At 38.9% G+C, this 22,840-nt stretch overlaps 1 protein-coding gene across 2 annotated transcripts in view; it reads left to right on the forward strand.

Annotated features, from left to right (window-relative positions):
• TMTC1 (transmembrane O-mannosyltransferase targeting cadherins 1) overlaps positions 1-22,840 on the forward strand; it is a 239,540-nt gene that overhangs the window by 173,307 nt on the left and 43,393 nt on the right. For both annotated transcript variants that reach the window (XM_054591287.1, XM_054591288.1), the window contains one exon: positions 16,622-16,765. In XM_054591287.1, the coding sequence (XP_054447262.1) occupies positions 16,622-16,765 (144 nt within the window). The remainder of the gene's footprint in view (positions 1-16,621; positions 16,766-22,840) is intronic.

The following is a 22,840-nucleotide window of genomic DNA, read 5'->3' on the forward strand; positions in this document are numbered from 1 at the left end:
ACCTTACTTCTAACTTGATGTTTTTTTGAAGAAGTTTCCACTGCTACACATTACAAAATGAAGTGATGCTCAGTTGAATATATATATGAAGGCAAATGGGAGTTGGTTGTCAAAAATGTACTCATAAGTTTTCAGGATATGTCCCCAGTAAATTGTTCCCACTCTAGGCTTCTGACTGTCTGAAAAGATTTCATATGAAGACATTTGAGTAAACCAAAGATGGCTTTAAACATGACTTTAAGAGGAAACTAAAACTTCAAGTTCTGAGTTACCAGTGGCAGTCTTGATTGCTCTTAGGCTCTAAAAAACTGCAGCTCTCACTTTCAAGATGGTCTTCTCTAAAAGGTCCCAGATACTAGACATATTTGACTGGGAACACGTGGAGCCATGATAACATAGCTTCAGAATGTCTAAATGTGGGCAAAATAAAGCAAGGCGACTCCTCTTTTTTATTGACAACAAGGAGGCTCACAGAAACTTCTTGAAGAGTTTTCCTTGCTCCCACATTTGGTTGAAATTTCTGATAGTGTTCCACCTTCGTACATGCTTAAAATACATAAACCAAACAAATCCTATATTTCACTGAAGAGCCTACTAGGATTGGCTCAAAGCTCAGTGTGAAATCATCACTTTTAAAGAAACTGACCTGATTTTTAAAAGTATCCTTTTGAATAGCCTTCTGTTCAAGTGTGTTGTTCATCAGTCAACATCTGTTAGACTTTAGGACTTGTTACTTAATATTCAGTGTGGCAAAAATTCTCAACTGTCACATCAAGTTCACTATCAAATACTTTGTCCAAAGATTTGAAGAAATGTGAAGTCCTGGATGAATACTTGTAACAAAGGTTTTTATTGAGGAATGTAAGTTTTTATTAAGGAATAGAAGATAGTTTTTAAGATTTTAACGCATTATATTCTTTCACTGGAAGGCAGTTTACTCAAATATTTATATTGCTTATCTCTGGTTGGTGAGATCATAGTTTGATTTTTTTCTTTATACTTTCTTTTGTGATCCAGGTGTTCCACAGTGAAAATGTATTGCTTTGGCTATGTATTTATGTCATTTTTAAAAAGGCATATTCATTCAAGGATACACATAAAGTGTGTTTTGGCTTTAACAATTAATGTTTCATGATTTTAGGTGACATTCTTAAAGGAAAGAAAAAAGCAGTAAGTTTGTGTGAAAAATAGTGGTTAGAAGATAGTGTATCAGTATCTTTTTTGTTTTATTCTAACAGATTATTTTCTCTCAAGCTCACCCAGGAAAACATGGCAGACTCTAAGGCATACCTTGCCTTATGCCTTAGCTTGGGGCACAGGTATGAGATAAGTAAAATTCTCTGGCAGGTGATTTTGTTGAATTATAATAATTATAGCAGGTTAGGTGCTTCAGCATCTTTCCCATAAAACAATAAAAATAAATGTTTGCTTCAGCAATTGTGCTTCGGGAAGAAACATGTCCCTTGAGAAATGGAGAAAAACAATTAAAGCTATAAATGTACTGCATAGTAATTAGTGAAATATTTTACTTTCTCAGACCAGGCTCAAAAGACTTCTGATTTAAAATAAAATATCATTATTTTTGTGTGAATACCTCTGTGGTGAATTTTCAACAGATGTGGGTTTTTAAAAAAAACGTAAATAAATTGTCATTCTGTGTTAGAAAGAAAAAGAAAATGCAAGATTGTTCATCATTGAGGAACTTATCCTAGTTGACTTAAAGGTTGCCCTTATTTTGATACTGCTATTTCTTGGTGGAAGTTGCTGAGACAGGAATTCCTCCCTCTCCCACCTGCTCCACCCCTACTTCAACTTCAGCGTATCTGATATTTTCCATATTTGCACACAGCAAGAAAGAGAATGATTAAGGAAACGTAGGGTTGAAGGTGAAATTATCTGAAATCAGTTCCAAAAATTACTCACTCCTATTGTAATGGCTGTGCAGATCCCAAAGGGAATGGTGAAATTAGTCACTAGGACTGTACCTATAACAATATCTTTGTGGCTGGCTTATAGTTCTAAAAATAGCAATGTATTCAATTGATAATTATGTATGACATGGATATTCTGCTTCCTTTAAACTTTATTTTTTAAACCCTGTAGAAGTATCGCTGACTCCCCCCTTTTGATGTACCTCATTTATTATATTTCTGTAATACAAGGGAAATCTCCCCTGGAAAATGCTACAGTCAAGGCTATAGATTAAGACCTACATCATCAAAGAAAAATGTCAGAGCTCTTTCCTTAAATTCCCAACAAACATAAGTGTTAACTTCACTATGCTGTGCTGGGCAGCTCTCATGTCTATACCCATTCCGGGTTCCTGGAGGCGTGGAACTCGGTGTGCTGGAGGGTCTGCCATAGGCCTCCAAAGCTTTCTGCGCACGGAGGAACCCTGGGAAGGTTGCTGCCGTTCCACCTCATGTGATGGGAGTAGGAGTCCGGAGACTGCCCAATATTTCAGTTCTTCCTGCACAAGCTCTCCCGCAAATCAGAAAGGAGACACTGCGGCTCTGCCTGGATAAAATGCAGAAGACACCGAATGTGTATTTGGTCAGTGGTTTGTTGATTAGCTTAAAAAGTCAATTTAAGATAAAGAGGTATAAAAAAAATTATGTGTACTCTTCAATGTTTTATCATACCCTAAAATTTCACATGTACATCCATTCACTAATCTTCTAATGTCAAACCAAGTCCTTTCCTTTGAGTAAGAGTCTACTGATGGGAATCTGCAAAACCATATCCATAATTTATTTCTATGATGATAAGTTTTGATGCTTTAAAACAGAATAATAATTTGGAGACTATTTGATATTCGTCTGATTATTCTCCTCCAGTTTTTTACAATGGTCTCATTCATGTCTAATTCAACAGCAATTTTTTGAGCAACTTCCCTTTTTGAAGTGCTGGTAGACTATTTGTTTAGTTTTCTGAAAATAACAATTCTTTTTTTATACTTATATTTTATCAGTTTTCAAAATGTGTTATTGTATTGTATAATTATAATAAAGGCTGCAGTTGGAATAAGTTTGTGAATAAACACAGCAGACCCTTATCAGCCATATCATTCAGCCCATGGGAGCAAAGGGTCCCAGGAGCACAGAGAAAGTGCAAGGTGTGGTTACCCACCAATGTGTTTAACAGAGAATAGAGAACAAACACCAGGAAATCTCATGCCATAATTAGAGACTGTAAGTGATAGAGTCATGGAATCTATTTTTTCATCTTATATTTAAATTCCTGGCATGACTCAATTACTGGTTGGCGAAAGTAGGAGAATTCTGCAGATAGGAATAAGAATAGAGTTTGCCTTTGTCCGGGTGGGTCAGAAAGATCTCTCCACTGTCAGCAGCAAATTGTCCCATGTTCTGCTGAACATCTGCTCACCTTGATGCCCTCTTCTACCCACCCTACAATCATAACCCCTGCCACACCCAGACTTGCTGAAGTGGTCCAGGTGCTTGGATATCAGCCACATGTAGGATTCCATCTTGATAAAAGGGCTGTGATCCTCAGTAACCCAGACAACTCCTTTTTTTCCTCACAAATATGGTTTTGACATGAAACACACAATAAATGATCTAAGATATTTTCTCCCTTCTATAGTCCTATCATGCGGAAGATGCCATACCTTGCCTTGGGCATACTCAGGTATGTGTGGGCAGCCATGGAACCCTCTGAGCAGCCTTTTCCCTTCCTAATATATCTGTTATTGATGTTTTAAACAGAAAATCTGAAGGGAGAGAAAACTGTATTCAGAGGGGGCTGAGGTTCCTGACCAGGTTCTTTTCTCTGGGCATTACTACTAAGGAAGGAATGAGTTTAATGCCCCTGTACAAAAGAAATCCACCCTTGCTATTTAATTCACTAACACATGGGAAAGAATAGAACTAAACTATTTCTGACTGGAGTTTTTTAATGCATAAATGGAGACTTGTCATGATAATAGTTGATATCATTCTTTGTATCATTCTTTGTATTCCCTCTTATGTGGATAACTGGAGCTCTGCAAGGAAATTCCATTAGACTGCAATAAGTATATGTGGAAAAAGGGAAGTAATAAAAGAATGACTACTGAAGAAATGCCATATCATTAGGATCTAAAGAAATCTAACCATGTCTAATTAACCCACTGTTCATTGATGTCCTGAGTATCTCAATAAGATTATTACAATTCCTTTGAAAAATGCTATCTATAAAACTGATGGAATTTGAACATTTTTCAAAAGTCAGGATTTATGTAAAAAGCCCATCTTTACACAGCCTATTTTGAATGAACATTTGCAATAACTCTCATAACTACAGGTGGCCTTGGATACCAGCTGCCATGTGTTTCTGGAAAGAATTAAAATTCCAATACCATTTGTTAGTCGGGTTTAAGAAATGGAGATGGGTTCTTCTGTTGCTGTGGTATTTTCACTTATAAAAGTCTAAATATGCTTTCCAGTACTACAGGTAGACACTTGAAATTATTTTTGTTCCCTCTTATCGATGAAATTATATTCTCACTATATATACATGGACATATATACATATGAATGTTGTTAATTCTCACAGTTTTATTCATTAATTTAAGAAATTAAACATTATTTCATTTAGAAAAAAGATAGACATTTAGTCACATCATGGACTAAATTCCCAAATGGAAGTTCCGTAATTTATATTGCCCTCTCTGTCCTTTTTCGACCTTATACAACTCTTTCACTTCAAAAACTCTCTGTGGTTCCCCAGGAGACAGCATGGAAGGCAGAGCTTTGCAAGCCGGAAGCTCATTAAGGGGTGCTCTCTGAATGGCCTAGGAAGGTGGCGTGGGAAGCAGATGTGCAGTGGGGGAGGCTGAGGTGCAGTGCCTTTACAGGAGGTTGCGGGAGCTCTGGATAGCCCCTTAGAGAGGTCCTGCATGGTCAAGACCTGAAACTTCTATGCCCGTTATCAACTAATCACTGTGCCCAGGCAGAGAGGGCAGCCTTGAGCGAGGCAAGTCTTTGAGGCTGAGTGCAATGTGCAGGAAGGCCTCACTGTGGGCTGTCAGCGGCTGGGGCAACATGTGCCTCAGACTTGAATAGGGAGTCTGGGTGGGACAAGACAGCATGTACTCCACCAGCTCAATTTATGATTTTTTATATAAGCCAATATGAGTTTTAACACAGTATCATTCAGATTTTCCAATAAAACAAGAATAGTTGTGTTACCCCCCCTCTGGGCTGGAATATTACAAAATAATTCATGCAAGAGGATTAAAACAGCGTCTAAATACCTGGCAATAATAAACTCAGTTAGCATTAATATATCCAAAATCTGCCCACTTCTGGCCACATGCCGTACCCGCCGTATCTCACCTAGCCTGCGGCGGCATTCTCTGGTCCCTCCATTCTCACGTCCCCACCACTCCCCTTCAGTCTCTTCTCAACACAGCCGTCGTAGTGACGTTCCATTCATAGCTGTCCCATGCTCGGAACACTCTGCTCGCTCCCATCTCAGTCGTGGGGAGACTCAAAGCCCATGTGGCAACCTTAACTTCCTGCAGGGACCGGCCCCTTTACTTCTCGGGCCTCACCTCCTCCTACTACTCTTCTTGCTCGCTCGGCTCTAGCTGTAGAGGGCTCCAGACACAGGCCAGCCAGGCGCACACCAGTCACATTACACTTCTATTTCCGGGACTCTGTATTTGTCATTTCCTCTCCCCTGAACACTTTCCCTTCTCTGAATGGCTGCTCTCCTCTCTTCCTTCGGGGCTCCTCATGTGATGTCATCTTGTCTACGAGGCCTTCCTGGTCTCCCGTTTTAAAAGTGCAGCCACCTCCAACATACCCTGTTCCCCTTCTGTGCTTCATTTTTCTCTCTGGCTTTGATCACCCTCTCATGCGGCCATTAGCAGAGGGACTGGCACATTGTAGGTCCTCAGTAAATGTTTGTTGAAAGAAAGACTGAGTTAATGCAGTGTACAACATCTCTATCACAGGCCCTCTTAGAGTAAGAGGACAGCTCCATAATAACAAGCAGTGTTTCTCCCTAGAAGAGCAGTCGACAGTTTAGGTGAAACAAGTGTTCATTTATGCTGGACTGTCCTGTGCATTGCAAGGTGTTTAACACCCCTAGCTCCTGCCCACTGCACGTAAGTGGTGACCCCAGTTCCTAATGTGACTGCCATGGAAGTGCACCCTCTCCCCTCCTCACTCCTCATGATCTCCTTGGCTGGTAATTATTGATTAGGAATATGGATACTCTTTCCCTGCCCATCACTCTTTTCTCTAAGTTGATCCAAAACTCAGTGCTATTCATGGTACAAACTGTTACTACAATAAGGATTCCACACATACATTGATCTGTCACAGAAGACTTTGAATGTCCTTATAACCTTGGATGTAGCTTTTAAAGTTGCACGTGTCTGGAATTCCATTTGGCGTTGAGCATATCAGAAAGGCTTGGAGGAAATTGCTCTGGTGCCTGTGGGGACCATTTGCTTTAGACGCTGAAGGATTGACAGGCTTCGGAGTGAGTACTTGATAAAGAACATTCCTACATTCTTAAAATGGAGAGGGTCACACGCCCTTCACATCTGAGAACCCTCGGCATGGGAGAAACAGATGGATACAAGATGACTTGAGTGTTCACTGGGTTAGTGATGAAGAAATAATGGGTGTTATTTTGACTGATGGGAGCAAGTCAAAGGCCATGAAGAGCAGTGAAGAGAGTGATTTTTTGCAGGATAAGTGATCCATATGAGAGAAGGAGAGCTGGCAGCTTCATCAGCCTGGCATGGGTTCATGAGGGCTATGGCGAGAGCCAGGTAAGGCCACCCAGAGGTCCCGCTGCTGACTCGAAAGCATTCAATGCATGCAGTGTAGTAGGCATGACGATGGCTGTTTTCATACCCACTATCTCATTGTTCACATAAAAGCTGATTTGTTTCACAGAAGGTCGATATGTTATTAACCTGGTTGTTACAGAGAACACAAACTAAAGCGCAGACTACATTCAAAATAACACAGCTGGAAAGTCACCCATGACTTCTGCCTCCACATAGTTATTTTTCTACTCTGCCGTAGGAATTTCCCACCCCTCTGCCACAGAAACCAAAGTTCCCCACAATCACCCCAAGTCTCTGGAAAGGTTAAATTATGTTCATCATTTTCTACTTAAAAGAGCAAATAAGTAGTTAATTCATTACATTCCCCAACTTGTAGAGAGAAATTCTCAGGAATCAGGAAAGTTTCAGCCATTCAAAATTACTCATTTCCTGAGGGTATCAGAGAGCATGGTTTACTCTAAATTATCTTAGAAATCAATTGGGTGGAGTCCTGAATCAACTGCGGAAGTCATCCGTTAGGAGAGGGTAGATGACTTAACTGGCCCTCCTTGGGGAGTGTGTCGCATTTCCCTAAATTTCAATTGAGGATTTTTTCCCAAGGCTCTCTGTAATGAACAAGAAGAAGTACTTTGCAAAAAGAAACTGGAAGACATCTCTGGGTGTTAATGGTGATGCCAAACAATTGAAGAAGCATACTAATAAATAATCACCATCACCCAGGTGCGATTAGTGCCATGATTTCATATTGACTTCTCATATGAAATCAAATTTCATAACGTGAAGGAGCCAGGCACTCAAGAATGCCAGAGACTAATTATGGCTGAAAATATGCTGCCAACTCCTGAAGTGAAGTTTACTTTGAGTATTTTTTTAGTCCAGTGAAATTTGGGTTTTATGGTTGAATTTTTTTCCCAGTCATGTTTTTCTTTTGGATCCTTTTTTTCTCAAAAGGAAATAGAAAATAAACGTCTGACTTTAGCATAGTTAACCTCAAATAAATTAGTGTGTAAATGAAAATCAGACAAATCAGGGCGTGTCTACCCTGAAAAGAAATTGCAAACTGGAGTACATAATACAATATTACTTAAAGCACTGAAATGCTTTAGAAGGTACTCAAATTAGTACCTTCTTAAGATGAAGATTAGTACCTTCTAAAGATGAAAAATTAACAGTATCCTTAACTTCTGAACAAACCATACAAAATTTAAAGTAAATGACTGAAAGAAAACTTAAAACCAGACTTCAGTCATATACATCTTATATCTATGGATCTTTAGTTGTGCTTAAAACTTAAGAACAGTAAGAACAGTAGATCAGAGATCACATAAATATGTCTTATACACTAAGAGTTGTTGACTGTAGGTTGCTTTGCATAATACGGTGCTTCTCAGAGACACCATGATTTTGTATGGCAGGAGACAAATTTTTTCAGTGAGTAAGAATCTCAGCAACCAGTTTCCTGAGTTTATTTCACATCTGTCACTGAGGAGCGGTTCCAAAAAGATCATAATTGCCTTGACTGGCCAAAGGGAAAAAAGAGAATATATTCAAAATAGAAGCTCTAATTTGTATTTATTTGCTCATGGCAGAATGACTCATGTATTGTTTGGGAAAACAGATTTACAGGAACCGCGTCTGCCTTCTTAACATTTGAGAACACAAGGACTACTGAAATCCTTCTTTGTTCTCTAATAACCTATTACTTAATTGCTTCCAGCATCCCTTTCCTCAACTGTAAAGCAATGCAATAATTTTAATTAAAGAGCTAGGAAGGTTAAATGAGATAATGTATGAAAAAGCCCTCTAAAATGTAAAAAGTGTCATGAATACACCCTAGGTCTTTGGGGACCCATTTCCTTTTGTTCCCGCCTTCTGTTTTTCACTTAGGTTCCTGTTCCTGGTAACATGTTGTTGATGTTCATTCTTCCCAGATAAGATGACTGGGGATGGAGAGGAATAATAATGTTCTTAACTATCTACTTTATTAATTCTGCCAAGAGATAAAAATGAAGAACCATTTAAATGCTCAAATGGATAAGTGTTTATCACAAAAGTAAATTATCAAATAATTGAAAAAAATTTCTTTAGCTCATGGAACTGTACCTCTGTATCTAGATTTCTTTTTGAAAGAGAAAAGATAAACTTCCTAATACCCCAGAACTATTTGACAATATGACATCTTTTTGTATAATAAATTTTAAAATTTAACTCGCCGAAAAATAGTAAAGAAACAGCAAGAACTCCCATAAACAATGTAAGTGGTGAACAAAACTGTGAAGAAGAAAATCCAGTTACATTGGTCTTTGAAAGGTAGGCCTGACAATCACCACTCCGCTGCAGTGCAGTGAAGCTTTTGTTGAGGTTTTTCTTTTTTAAATGGGGAAGGGAATAATCACTAACAGAACTTTTGTAAAACATACCTGTAGAAGTTAAAGTCAAGATGGGCTTAATTTATTCAAGATGGGCTTCATTTATTCTGACAATTGATATAGTTACAGAGACATCTCCTAAATTATTCATCTTTTAAATAGAAAATTCTCCCCAACCCTGCCTCAGGGTTGGCCTAGACCCAAATTAAGAAACTTGTGTTTAGTTAAAAAGTAAGCACACAAAATAAGATTTCTTCTTGCATAGGTCTTCAGTACACAAGAGAAGAGTATCTGTTTTAAGAAAACATCTGCATCTATACAAAAATCAAAATAAAAAGTGATATTTTTATTCTGTCCTGGTTTTTGAGGAATCCTTTTAATGAAATTCATCTTTGTTTCATAAATAATCCGGTGCTTGTTTGTGACTAAGTGAACTTCATCAGATAACCAGTGAGACAAGATATTACTAGAAGACCCTTACTGCTACCAGGAATAAACACCTATTCATTCTCCAGGTGGAGGGCTTTGCCTAGTAATAGATTCAGTAAATCACCTTAACTACCAGCGGTCTTCTTGGAAGTATTGGGCCTCTGCTAATTAACGCAGAGTCTCTTTTCTGACTGCAGCTCGCCAGGAAGCCCTCTCCTACGCTCCATGGTTCTGCAGCCTCGGAGCAGAGGCATATGAAAGGTTTTTACTTTCCTTCTCACTCTTTATTTCTGTTTTTAAGAGTTCTGTGTGGACTTACATTTGGTTTCTGATTTGACCAACAAAACAAAACAAAACAAAAAAACGCACAAACCCAAGAGGGAGAGAGAAACATTTTTGTAGTCAGTGAACTTTGAAAGTGCACGCTGTACATTTAAATGACAGTGGGCTGGTGAGTGAATGAAGAGTCCGAAAAGGAGGGCCGGGGACCAGCTGGAGGGGGCCAGCTGCTTGGCAGTGTGGACAAGAACTCGGGCACGGAGGTGAGCCCATTGTGGAAGCTCTGACTGCATTCACTGTCCTTTTCCATAGTTTGTGCTTTCACCTCGGACATTTATTTTGAGAGCTTCAAAGCCTAAAGAAATAAAGGAAAGATCAAGTTTTATGAAATTACCTCTTCTGAGAAGGCAGCTGTCCCAGGACACTTTCTATCCCTGTTTGTCATCAGGGAAACGAGAATTATTCTCACTATGTTCACTGGACACCTCTTAAATCATTTGGAAGTCACAGAGCTCTGCCCAACATTAAAAAAAAAAAAAGTTCCTTTAGGAGAATTTGAGCCCTGGGCCTGGCTGTAATATGCCCTCTGTAAACACTTCCCCAAAATAATTCTTAGACACAAGCTTCCCAGGAGACTTCTGGGCAGGTACAAGGGCATTTTATTTTTTTCTCTCGTCATAGCTCTGATATCCTGTAGTGGCATCTCAGAGAGAGCACCAAAAACTTGCCATCCCTCAGGAACTGTGAGATTGGGTGGTAAGGGGCTAGTACCACGGGCCCTAAAGTTGTCTTTGCCAATTAAAGGTCACCAACGAGAAGCAAACAGTGCTTGTCTGGCCTGGTGTGTTTTCTTTTCCCCAGCTTCCTCTTATAATACATATTTGCCTAGAGCCTTCAAAGCCATTGTGAATAATTAGGGCTTTTAAGTTTTGAGAGGATGTAACATTCATTTGAACTGATTCTATTCCTTGTCTGTCAAGAGAAGCATTACCCAAAATGTCTTTTTAAAAACAGTAGTTCTGAGGGATGTTCATTGCTGTTCAGTGAGGAAGTAGGGAAGGGAGGGTTGCACAGGAAGATAAACTTAGGAAACTCTGGTTAAGCAAAGATTTGAAATAAAAAGTTACATGACTTGTCTTGTTGGCCTTTTAATAGCGACCCCTTCTGTCACAGAATTAAATTGATCTTCTCAGAACGTCCAGAACAGGGTGGGAGGGCATTTGATTGTCAAGAGACTTGACAAGTACAGATCCTGTTTTTATTACTTGGGCATTACCTTGGCTTTTCAACATTAAAAGCCAGCTCCACAGGCTTATTCAAAGTGCTCTGGATGACAGAGATGGAGTGAACCTCTTAGCTGCTAAATATGTCCACTCCAAATGTAGCAGAGATAGCTAAGCCGTGTAGCTCTGCTGATTTCCCTTCTTTGCAGTTTGAGTTGAGAAAAAAAAAAATTGATTCCCTTTCTTCCTTAATCAGCACAAATTTGGTTTACTGATGTATACCCAATCCTTTACATTTGCTTTTGAACATTAGAAATGTTATGTTCACTTTATTGTGCATTATTTAATTTTTGATTTTTTGTGTGTGTTTGTCAGGATTTTTATCCTGAGAAGTATTTTAGGCCAGGTGGTACCAAATTACAGAAGGAGAGGAAGATCAGATAAAATGGAAAGAGAATCAAGAGGGATGGTTATTTAAGGGAAAAGTGTGTTTTCATGGGCAGACAGGTACCACCTTCTCTAAATGGTGATGGTCTAACTGATGCTGTAGTCCAAATATGGTTACAAAGATTTCTCATCCAGGGGACTGCCAGCGTCTTGTGGAAATAGTGGGCACTGTAGAATCAGCAGGTCAGCAGTCCCACCAGGACAGAAACTCACCTGATTTTCTATTCAGAAGCAGCACCTGAGGCAAAGAGGATTTTCTATTAAAGGACATTGAAAGTAATTTTAATCTCTAAAGGACTAAAATTTATTTAACTCTGGTAGATTTACATACTATTTATTTATCTTTGCACTGTGTGGGAGTTATTTACTTATGTAATGTCAAACATGTGCTCCCTTGGCTTATTTATATGCTTGCAACTGCAAAATAGTTCACCATTAAGATTTGGCATAAGGAAGAAAAATAAAGCTGGAGGCATCATGGTCCCTCATTTCAAACTATATTAGAAGGCTATAGTAATCAAAACAGTATGGTATTGTATTTAAAAAACACACACAGCAATCAATGAAGAGAATAGAGAGCCCAGGATAAACCCACACATCTATGATAACTAATTCACTACCAAGGAACCAAGAATACACAATGTGAAAAGGACAGTCTGTTTAATAAATGGTGTTGGGAAAATTGGACAGCATGTGCAAAGAATGAAATTGGACCATTGTTTTACACCATACACAAAAATTAACAAAATGAATTAAAAACAAATATAGAACCAAAAACCATAAAACCCTTGGAAGAAAACATAGGCTGTAAGCTCCTTGAAATCAGTCTTGGCATGATTGTTTTGGATTTGACAGTAAAAGCAAAGGCAATAATAGTAAAAAACAAATGAGTGACACCACACAAAACTAAAAAGCTGCAGAGCAAAGGAAACCATTGATAAAATACAAAGACAACCTTCAGAATGAGAGAAAATATTTGCAAATCATATATCTGATAAAGATTTAATATCTAAAATATATAAGGAGCCCATACAACTCAGGAACAACAAATAAGTCCAATTAAAAAAATGGGCAAAGAATATGAGTAGACATTTTTCCAAAGAAGACATACAGATGGCCAACAGGTACATGAAAAGATGTTCAACATTATTAATCATCAAGGAAAATCAAAACTACAATGATATATCACCTCACATCAGTTAGTATGGCTAATATTTTTTTAATTAGTTTTTATTTTTCAATTACAGATGACATACAATGTTTTATTAGTTTCAGGTATACAACCCAGTGATTAGACATTATATAAGTGATCATTTCAATAACTCTTGTACCCATCTGACACCATGCATAGTTAATAGAATATTATTGACTATATTTTCTATGCTGTACTTTACATCCCCATGACTATTCTGTAACTACCAACTTATACTTCTTTTTCTTTTTTCAATGCTCACCTGAGGACACACACATTGATTTTAGAGAAGGGGGAAGGGAGAGAGACAAGGAGGGAGAGATGCATTGATGTGAGAAAGAAACATCGATCAGTTGCCTCTTGTATGTGCTCCTACTGGAAACTGAATGCCCCGCCTAGGTATGTGCTGACCAGGAATCCAAATGCAACCTTTCGGTTTATGGAATGATGCTCCAGCCAACTGAACCACACCAGATAGGAACCAGTTTGTACTTCTTAATCCCTTCACCCTTTTCACTTATGCACCCAACCATCGTCCCATCTGGCAACCATCAAAATCTTCTGTGTATCTATGAGTTTGTTTCTGTTCTGTTTGCTCATTTATTTTTCTTTTTAGATTCAAATGTTCATAGATATGTATGTATTGCTATTTTATTGTTCCTGGTTTTGATTTTTTTCTTCTTCTTAAAGAAGCCCCTTTAACATTTCATATAATACTGTTTTGGTGGTGATGAACTCCTTTAGCTTTTTCTTGTCTGGAAAGCCCTTTATCTGTCTTTCAATTCTAAATGATAGCTTTGCTGGATAGAGTAATCTTGATTGTAGGTCTTAACTTTTCATCACTTTGAATATTTCTTGTGAACCTTTCTGGCCTGCAAAGTTTCTGTTGAGAAATCAGTTGACGGTCTATGGAAGCTCCCTTCTAGGTAACTAGCTGCTTTTCTATTGCTGCTTTTAAGATCTCTCTTTGTGTTTAACCTTTTGCATTTTAATTATCAAGTGTTTTGGTGTGGGCCTCTTTGGATTAATCTTTTTTGGGACTTGCTGTGCTTCCTCACCTTGTATGTCTACTTCCTTCACCAGTTTAGGGAAGTTTTCTGTCATTTTTTTTAATAGGTTCTCAATTTCTTGCTTTCTCTCTTGTCCTTCCAGCACCCCTATGATGCAGATGTTGAATGATGATATGCTTGAAGTAGTGCCAGAGGCTCCTTACACTATTCTCATTTTTTTTTTCCAACTCTTTTTTCTTTTTGCTGTTCTGATTGAGTGTTTATTGCCTACTTACCTTCCAAATATCTGATTTTATCTTCTGTTTCATCTACTCCACTATTCATTCCCTGTAATGTATTTTTTATTTCAGTTAGTGTATCCTTCATTTCTGACTGGTTCTTTTTTATGGTTTCCATGTCCTTTTTTCTGCTGTTGAAATTCTCAGTAAGTTCATTGAGCATCCTTATAACCAGTGTTTTAAACTCTGCATGTAGTTGATTGCTTATGTCAGTTTTGTTTAGTTCTTTTTTTGGAGTTCTGTTCTTTCATTTGGGACTTGTTTCTTTGTCTCCTCATTTTGGCAGCCTGCCTGTGTTTGTTACTATGTGTTAGCTATAGCTGCTGTATCTCCCAGGTTTGGTAGAGTGGTCTTTTATGTAGTAGGTCCTGTAGGGTCCAGTGGCACAGCCTCCATGTTCACCCAAGCTGGACACTCCAGATGTACCCCCCAACTCTGCAAGCTGTGTACACCCTCTCATTGTAGTTGACTCTTGATTGCTATTGGCATATCAAGGGGAAGGATTTAATGCCAAGCCAATGGGCTGTAAGGACTGGCCGCAACCGCTACTGAGGATCAGCTCTGCAGGGGCCTTACCCCATGGAGTAGGACTACTTTAGTGGGGCCCTGGTGCCTGTTGAGTCACCCCTTGAGTCTGTCACTTGTGAAGTTGGTTAGGTGGTTCTTCAAGGTAGTCTGACACTGTCCATCAGGTGTACTGGCTCTGGGTTCTCCTAGGAGGTCTAGGTCAAGGTCAGCCATTACCTGAATTCTTCATGTGTCCACCTGGCATGAGCTATGGTGCAATCTGAAGATAGACAGCAGCTATTTGTGCTGGGCTTGGAGGTGCCGAGGAGAGGCCAAGCTGTGAACCAAGGCTGGCTGTCACTAGTGCCACGCCTGGGGCTACTTAGTGAGTAGTATGGGGCACACCAAGGCCAGATGGTGCTTGTTTGTGATATTTTAGGAAAGTATGAAGCATGAGCCAAGACAAGCCATTTGTATGGAAAAGCCACTGGAAGCAGCTTGGGTGGGCCCTCAAGTTGGGTGGGGTGGGTTCCCAGAGAACCACCAGGGTGGGGTGAAAAGTGTTAGCCAGGTTCATGGAGACTTAGATATGGCACCTGCCTGCTGGCTTTGTGCAGGGAGGGCTCAGCAAAGGAGCAATGGCCTCTGCTAGGACATCTGTCTGGGGAAAAGCTACCCCTCTGCTTTCACCCTGATGCCAGACACTTCAATTCCTCCCCATATGTCTCTGGTGCCGTTTGAGCTGCTGCCCCAGTACTGGAGCTCAAAGCGAGTCCAGGTAGCTTATTTTGCCATGTATAATGCACACCAACATTTTGTGTGCATTATACATGGAATTATTACACACATGGTATGTAATCATTATACGCATGTATAATGCACATCTTTATTTTTCCCCCAAAAATTTGGGCAAAAAAAAATGCACAGTGTACATGGCAAAATATGGTAAGTCCATGTGTGGGCCTTTTGAGAGGAATACCTGGGACTCTAGAGGCCCTCTGTCTTACTCATTCACAGTACCTGATGACTTTTACAGAAAAAAATTATGGAGACTTATCTTCCTGACACTGGAATCATGGGCTTGGGGGCACTGGTGTTGGGCTGTGACCCCTGTCTCCTTAGGAGGGACCTCTTAAGCCTAGATTTTGCTTCCAATTTTTATCTGCTGCACGTGAGTATGGGACCATCTTGTTCCATGTCTCCGCCTCTCCTACCTGTCTGGATGTGGCTTCTTTATATACTTAGTTGTAGGACTTCTGTTCAGCTAGATTTCAGGTGGTTCTGAATGATGATTGTTCTATAGTTTAGTTGTAACTTTGATGTGGTTATGGGCAAAGGCGAGTACTGCATTTACCTAAGCTGCCATCTTGGCCAGAACCTAGAATGGCTAATATTAAAAAAACAGTAAAGGAACAACAAGTATTGGTAAGGATGTGGCGAAAAGGAAATGTAAATTAGTACAACCACTCTGGAAAATAATATAGAGGTTTCTCATAAAATTGCAGAACCTATTGACAATGTTAAATGAGGGCTTACTGCACTATATGATCTCCCCTACATGTAAAATGTTAAAAAAAAAAAACTATAGAAAAAGATACCATATTTGTGGTTACCAGAGTTGGGGAATTGGATGAAGGTGGTCAAAAGTTACAAGCTTCCAGTTATAAGATAAATGAGCACTAGGGATGACTATAGCTAACACTGCTGTATGGTACATATGGAAGCTGGTAAGTGAGTAGATTCTAAGAGTTCTCTTCAAAAGGAAAAAAAAATTCTTTTTCTTTTATATCTATATGAGATGATGGATAGTAACTAAACTTATTGTGGCAGTCACTTCACAATATATGTAAGTCAAAATCTTATGCTGTAAAGCTTAAACTTACACAGTGCTTATGTCAATTATATCACAATAGAACTGGATTTTAAAAGACTTGACATATACATACCATTAAAATAAAGAATTCCGTGTTTCACTTTAGTTGTGGCATATTTGGGTGAAAAGGAGAGCAGGAGAAGCAAATTGTGCCCAACTTAGAAGTGTTGAACAATCATGGTTTAATATTTCAAATTTTTCAGGTTGTATCCACGCCATGCAAGTGCCCTGAACAACCTTGGAACGCTGACGAGAGACATGGCAGAGGCAAAGATGTACTATCAGAGGGCTCTCCAGCTAAATCCACAGCACAACCGGGCTCTGTTCAATCTTGGGAACCTGCTTAAGTAAGTAGAATGTGTTCCTTTGATCAGGTGGCCTACTGATTCCCAGAAATCCTTTTCTTCTCAGCACTTACTTTATTGTCTCCTCTCCCAAAAGTGGAATAATTAGGGATTTCAAGCTTTGGGAAGATTTATTATTCATCTGATTAATTCTGTCCCTTATCAGTCAAGAAGAGTATTTTTCAGACTGTCTTTCTGGAAGTATTAGCTCTAGGAGATATTCATATTGTCTGTAGAGGGGTGGGAATAGGGAAGGATTACATAGTCAAATAAACTTAGGAGATACTGAGTTAAACTACAGATAGTTCCTTTATTGCAAAAATTTCTAATGTACTGAATGCCCTGTGAATCCTCAAGCAGGGAATATGGAATACAAAATTTTCCAAGTCAGTCTTTTTTTTTGGTAGGGCATTTCCCAAGTATTTCATGAACATACCTTGGGGAAAGTGCCAATCTAGGAAAAGCAGTCTCCTCTGCAGGCGTAACCAAATGTCAAAACCACAACTGGCGCCCAGTTCCTACTATAGGTAAGAAGCAAAGGAAGGTATGCCGCAATTAGTTATGATCTGAGTAACTCTCTCTTAGGAAGGCCTCCTGCTCTAATCAGTGGTGATGGGTTTTCGCTCACTGCCCTATAAAAGGTTAATAGTGCAATTAGTATCACGGAAAACTAACACAAAGGGTACGTTTGCATCTTGTATTTTTATTAAAAGGAAATGTTGGCATGTAATGTTGGTGATGGTACTGGCAATGGTAGTTTACCTTCTAAACTTAAAAAATAGGTTGAAAGCATTAGAAGTGGAAATTAAAAGGTAAAAATACGGTTGGAATCAGATTGTAGTGATGTATTTATCTGAACTTGTTAGGATCCGACCATCTCCACACATACTGAATTGGCTTCCATGCCTCTAAACCTCTAGAGCACATTTGGTACCTTTGAGGCTAACGTTGTGCTTTGTTCTTTATCCTTTCCCTAACAGGATTGTCTTAATTGCCTCGGTAACTTGTGTGATGCACCTGCTTCACCACCTGTTTACTCTTTGAATATCACATGTACATACAGATATTGGTACTAGTAAGCTCCCTTTAAAAATAAGGGTAAATCAAATAATTTGGGGGAAACGAGTTCTAATTACTGTAGATAACTAGTTATAGGGTGTTTTTACTTCACTATTTTTATAAACTCATTTCTTTATGTGAACTTCTAAGGACTCATTTTTTAAAGCCATTGTCACAATATATCTGTGTGTTCTAACTTAGGGTCCAAATGACTTCATGTCTGGGTAACAGCCTGTCAGTATTTGAAGAGGCATGGGTAATATAGTACCAATTTCAAAAATAATGGAGATCAGTATTTTCCCCCCAAAATTCAGCTTCAGTGGCCTCTATATGAAATGATGATTCTTGCTAGGAATGGTACCCTGCAGTTGTGATTACCATAATGTGCTGAATGTGCCTCTATTCGAAAATGATGGCAGAAATTTTTTAAAATTTCCTCTTGTCAGGACCTGAACAAGAGAGGTACACGCTAACCTTCCTTTTTCAATTCTCCTGTGATTGCCACTGACTATTATCTTGAATTAGCGTATGTAGGTTAAAAATACAAGGAAATATTTTTTGGAGCATGGCAATGACTACATTTCACAGTAGGAGGGACTCCTGGATACCTAACAGAGGACTGTTTCTCTTTCAGTAAAATCAGCTCTTGATTATTATCCAGCCAACAACAGTGCTTTACATTTTACAAAAGCAGTGTTCTGAGTGCTTTTGGAATGAGGCCCTCCCAGTGATTAAAAGAGGTGGGGAAGAGGAGGGGACCAAGGCCCTAGCTGATCTGTCCAAAGCCATGTTTGTTCATCTTCTGCACTTTCACATTATACCAGACAACAAAGTGGCTATATCTGTATAGATTTTTCTTAGAATCCAGTAGAATAAAATGATAATAGCTAACATCTATGTAATATTTTCTCATTTACAAGTGTGTTTTTATATCCATTATTTAATGTAATCTTCAAAACAATCTATTGTGAAAGGTATTATTCTCATCCCCATTTTACAGATAAGAAAACCACAATTTGGAGATTTCTTCTGACCTTGGCCTAGGCAGACTTTTATCCTGTTCATGTTCCACTACCCATGCTGCTCAAATAGCTCTTATGTCCAAAAATTACCTAATATTTAGCTATGTAATGGTATACAATTTGCTTTTTGAGAGAAAGGTCCTTCCTGTTTTTCTTAAGCAAACAGTAAAGGCTGTTTACACTATGTCCCTCAGTAGGAGAGAGAGGTGACTCACAAAGCAACAGAGCTAATGCGCATTTAGATAATTCCGAGTTTTACTTTTGCTTTCCTTAGTATTTTTCTAAGTAGCAATGAGTCAAAGGTGAAAAGAGGATAAGAGTATTATAAATTTAGTTTGAATTGATCCATTTTACTATTTACTTAAGATTCATACTACATTTATCTCTCATTAGGCAGCTTTTTTATTTCAATCTTCACCTGAGGACATGCTTATTGATTTTATAGAGATGGGGAAGAGAGGGAAAAAGAAAGGAAGAGAAACATTGACGTGAGAGAGAAATATTGATCAGTTGCTTCCCATACATATGCGCCCCAACTGGGGACCAAACCCACAGCTTAGCTATGCGACCTGACCAGAAATCAAACTCTCAGTCTTTCATTTTACTGGACGATGCGCCAACCAACTGAGCCACACAGGCCAGGGCCAGGCAGGGCTAATTTAAAAAGTGTGCCCTTTCTCATAATACAGAAATTAATGCTCATTCTAAGAACTCAAGATATCTCTGTAGATATGAGCAGTTTAGATTGGAGTAGCAATGTGCCTAGGGAAGAAATAGAAGACCTGGGAATTGAACTTAGATCTCTCTGACCCAGGTCCTCACCCTTTATCACCACACTCCACCGCCCCCTTGTGGCTCACCTCAGTTTGGAGGTGCCCTATAGCAGCACTACCCAATGGAAATATGAGAATCAGAATTTGTAATTTACAATTTTCAGGTGGCCATCTTTCAAAACATAAAACAGGTAAAATTAATTTTAATAATATATATTTTATTTTACCCTAATATATCCAAAATAATATCATTTTAACATATAATTGATCTTAAAAATTAATTTTAAAATTGAACATGTAAAAATATTAATGAGATAGTACACATTCTTTTTTATAATTAATCTTTGAAATCCAGTGTATGTTTCACACTTACGGGGCATCTCAGACTACTCATATTTCAAGGGAACAAACAGCCACATGTGGTTAGTGGCTCCTATGTTGGATAGCAAAGACCTTAATTAATGACCTTGACTTTGAGAGAAATGTGAGCCAGAAGTTCTATATAAAATGTGTTTCTTTTAGAGAATCTCAGAAATCTTAATAGTGCTGAGGACAAATTTTATTTGAATTTTAGGAATTTTATGACAGCTTTAGACCTGCTCATAGCAGTAGACTTCACTGAGTGTTACACAAATATATTTGGCCTTTTTCAAGACCCTTTTACTGGACTTTAAAGTTAATCTATTATGAGTCTGTGTAGCAGATTTATAGTGTGGCAGATTGATAACAAACAACTTTCCATGCTCATATTCTTAATTTATATTGTTGTCGGCCTTGTTTGGAACCGAACATGTGAAAGAAAACAGGCAAGATTAGCATAAACTTTTTATGAACAAAAAAAGCAAAAGTCCCTGATGACTCAAAAGAATGTAATAGAATATTTAAATTCATGGCATGGAAAGTATTTCTGTGACTGCTTCAGTAAAATAGTTGCTGGTGTTTGAAACAGAATATGAAAAGAACCTCTTAAAGAATCACATTATACCTCCCTCATTGCCAAAAGTACCTTCCATTCATATGATTAGCTATAGGTCTTACATGGGTGTTATAATAAATCTTATAATCAAAACTCAGAAGAAAATGAAATAGAATGTCCAATAATTAAACTATATAGAAGATGAATTTGAAAACAGCATACATTTTATTTTAGTCCTGCCCTTTAGAAAATTGAATATCTAGAGAATAGAAAATCCCAGAAAGCGTAACCATTATCTTTGAAATAAATTTAAACATTAGTGATAAATTCCCTTAAAGCTTTAATACTAGCTACACCACCTGTTATTTCATAAAAACAACTTTTATACCCTAAAGGTTGTAGTTTTCTCCTTCTCTGCTTATTAACTGAAGCCCCAGAGAATCCAAAATGCCATCCCACTGAATAAAGAAAAACATATTCAGGTTCTTCCCACCACATTAGGATGTCAACTTTGAGTGGACAAGTTCTGCATCCCCCCTTTGGAGTGAAATCCTGCTCCCCACACCACGGTGACCCATTAGTATCCAGGTTCCCTCCAACTTTACTTACCTGTAGTCTCAGCCCTGTTACAGTTTCTCCCCCCTCATCTTTATTCAGCTCACGCCGTCTCTCCCCCGGGCTCTTTCCCACAGCCCTTCAGAAGCCCAGTCCAGCACCTCCCTCTCACATCTCCATCCTCATCACTGCCGTCTCCTTCTCCTGTACATTGTTGCATTGTCCTCGAGGACTTGAGCACCATAGCAATGACTTTCTTTTGCTCCCAACCCATGCTGCCATTTTTAGCAAATGCAGTAAAGTACATTCATCACCTGGTTGCTCTGCTGCCTTCACTCCACAGCCCTCCAGTCTGCTCTGCCTTGGGCATTCTCCAGCATGGCTATGCCGTGGGCTTTTTAATTGTGCAGACCCTTTCATTCTTTAATACCTGAATTCTGAAATGTTCCTCTTGGACCTTAACCTCTTATCTCTGCCCGTCTTTCCATCCCACCCTCTGTCACTCCTACTGACCTATTTAAGACCTTAATGTTGACATGTCTTCCATAATGTTTATTTTCTTCATTCCCTCCAGCCCTGTACTTCACCATTGTTAAAATCTCTGTTCTCTGCGATTGTTATGTTCATAATTTCTCTCTAATTTATCTGACCTATTTTAGTAATGCATGTGAAATCAACTTAGACTTCTTCACACCTTAACTATCATTTACTTGCCTGACCAGAGCCCCAACCTGGCGTATTCCTTATGGCTTGAATTTTGTTTTCCCTAGGTCAGTATTTCTCAACATTTTTCATTATCACCCCACCCTTTTTAAGCATTTTTTTTCTAATCACCTCCAACTCCAGTTTAAAACTCGAGAGATTTGTTAGGTGGGGTTGAGCATTGGGAGACCTCAAATCATTGTAACATCCAAGAGGATATTTTACTATACCACCTGTCATCCACGAAGCAGTTTTCACCTCTGTCAAGAACATGTGCCCTAGATCCTCATCTCATCTGTCACATGCTGGAGGTGAAAAACACAAATCTGAGTTCAATGGGACCCTTACAAAAAACTCTGAAGACAGACTTATGCAGGAAAATAAAACAGGATAGGGTGGGAGGTAGAGCCATTAGAGGTGCATCCTTTCTGGCCTAAGAATATGCCTCACATATTTCCTGTCTTCCTAATACACGTACCCTTTCTTCCCCACCTCCATGTCTGTGCTCATGCCCAGAAGGTGACATCATCTCTTTCTTTTTTTTTTTTTTTGTTTTTTTTAATTAATTTATTTACTTTTTAAATACATTTGTCTCTGCCTTCCCCCCACCTCTTTCCCTTGCCCCCTCCCACCTTCCCTCCCTCAGCTCTTCCCCTTTGGTTTTGTCCATGAGTCCTTGCTATATGTTCCTTGACTTTCCCCTTCCCTTCCCTTTCCCTGCCCCCCCACTTCCCTCTTGTCTCCATTGATTTCTTTTCCTTTCAGTGTTGCTGGTCATATTTTCCTTGCTTCTTTGCATTGTTGGTTAGGTTCCGCTTATAGGTGAGATCATATGGTATTTGTCTTTCGCCCCCTGGCTTATTTCGCTTAGCATGATGCTCTCCAGTTCCATCCATGCTGTCGCAAAGTTTAGTACTTCTTTTTTTCTTTCTGCTGCGTAGTATTCCATTGTGTATATGTACCATAATTTTTTGATCCAGTCATCTACTGATGGGCATTTAGGTTGCTTCCAACACTTGGCTATTGTAAATTGTGCTACTATGAACATTGG

The sequence above is a fragment of the Pteronotus mesoamericanus genome, unplaced genomic scaffold (assembly GCF_021234165.1).
Source record: "Pteronotus mesoamericanus isolate MK-2021 breed Mesoamerican mustached bat unplaced genomic scaffold, CSHL_Meso_final scaffold_21, whole genome shotgun sequence".
NCBI classification, from domain to species: domain Eukaryota; kingdom Metazoa; phylum Chordata; class Mammalia; order Chiroptera; family Mormoopidae; genus Pteronotus; species Pteronotus mesoamericanus.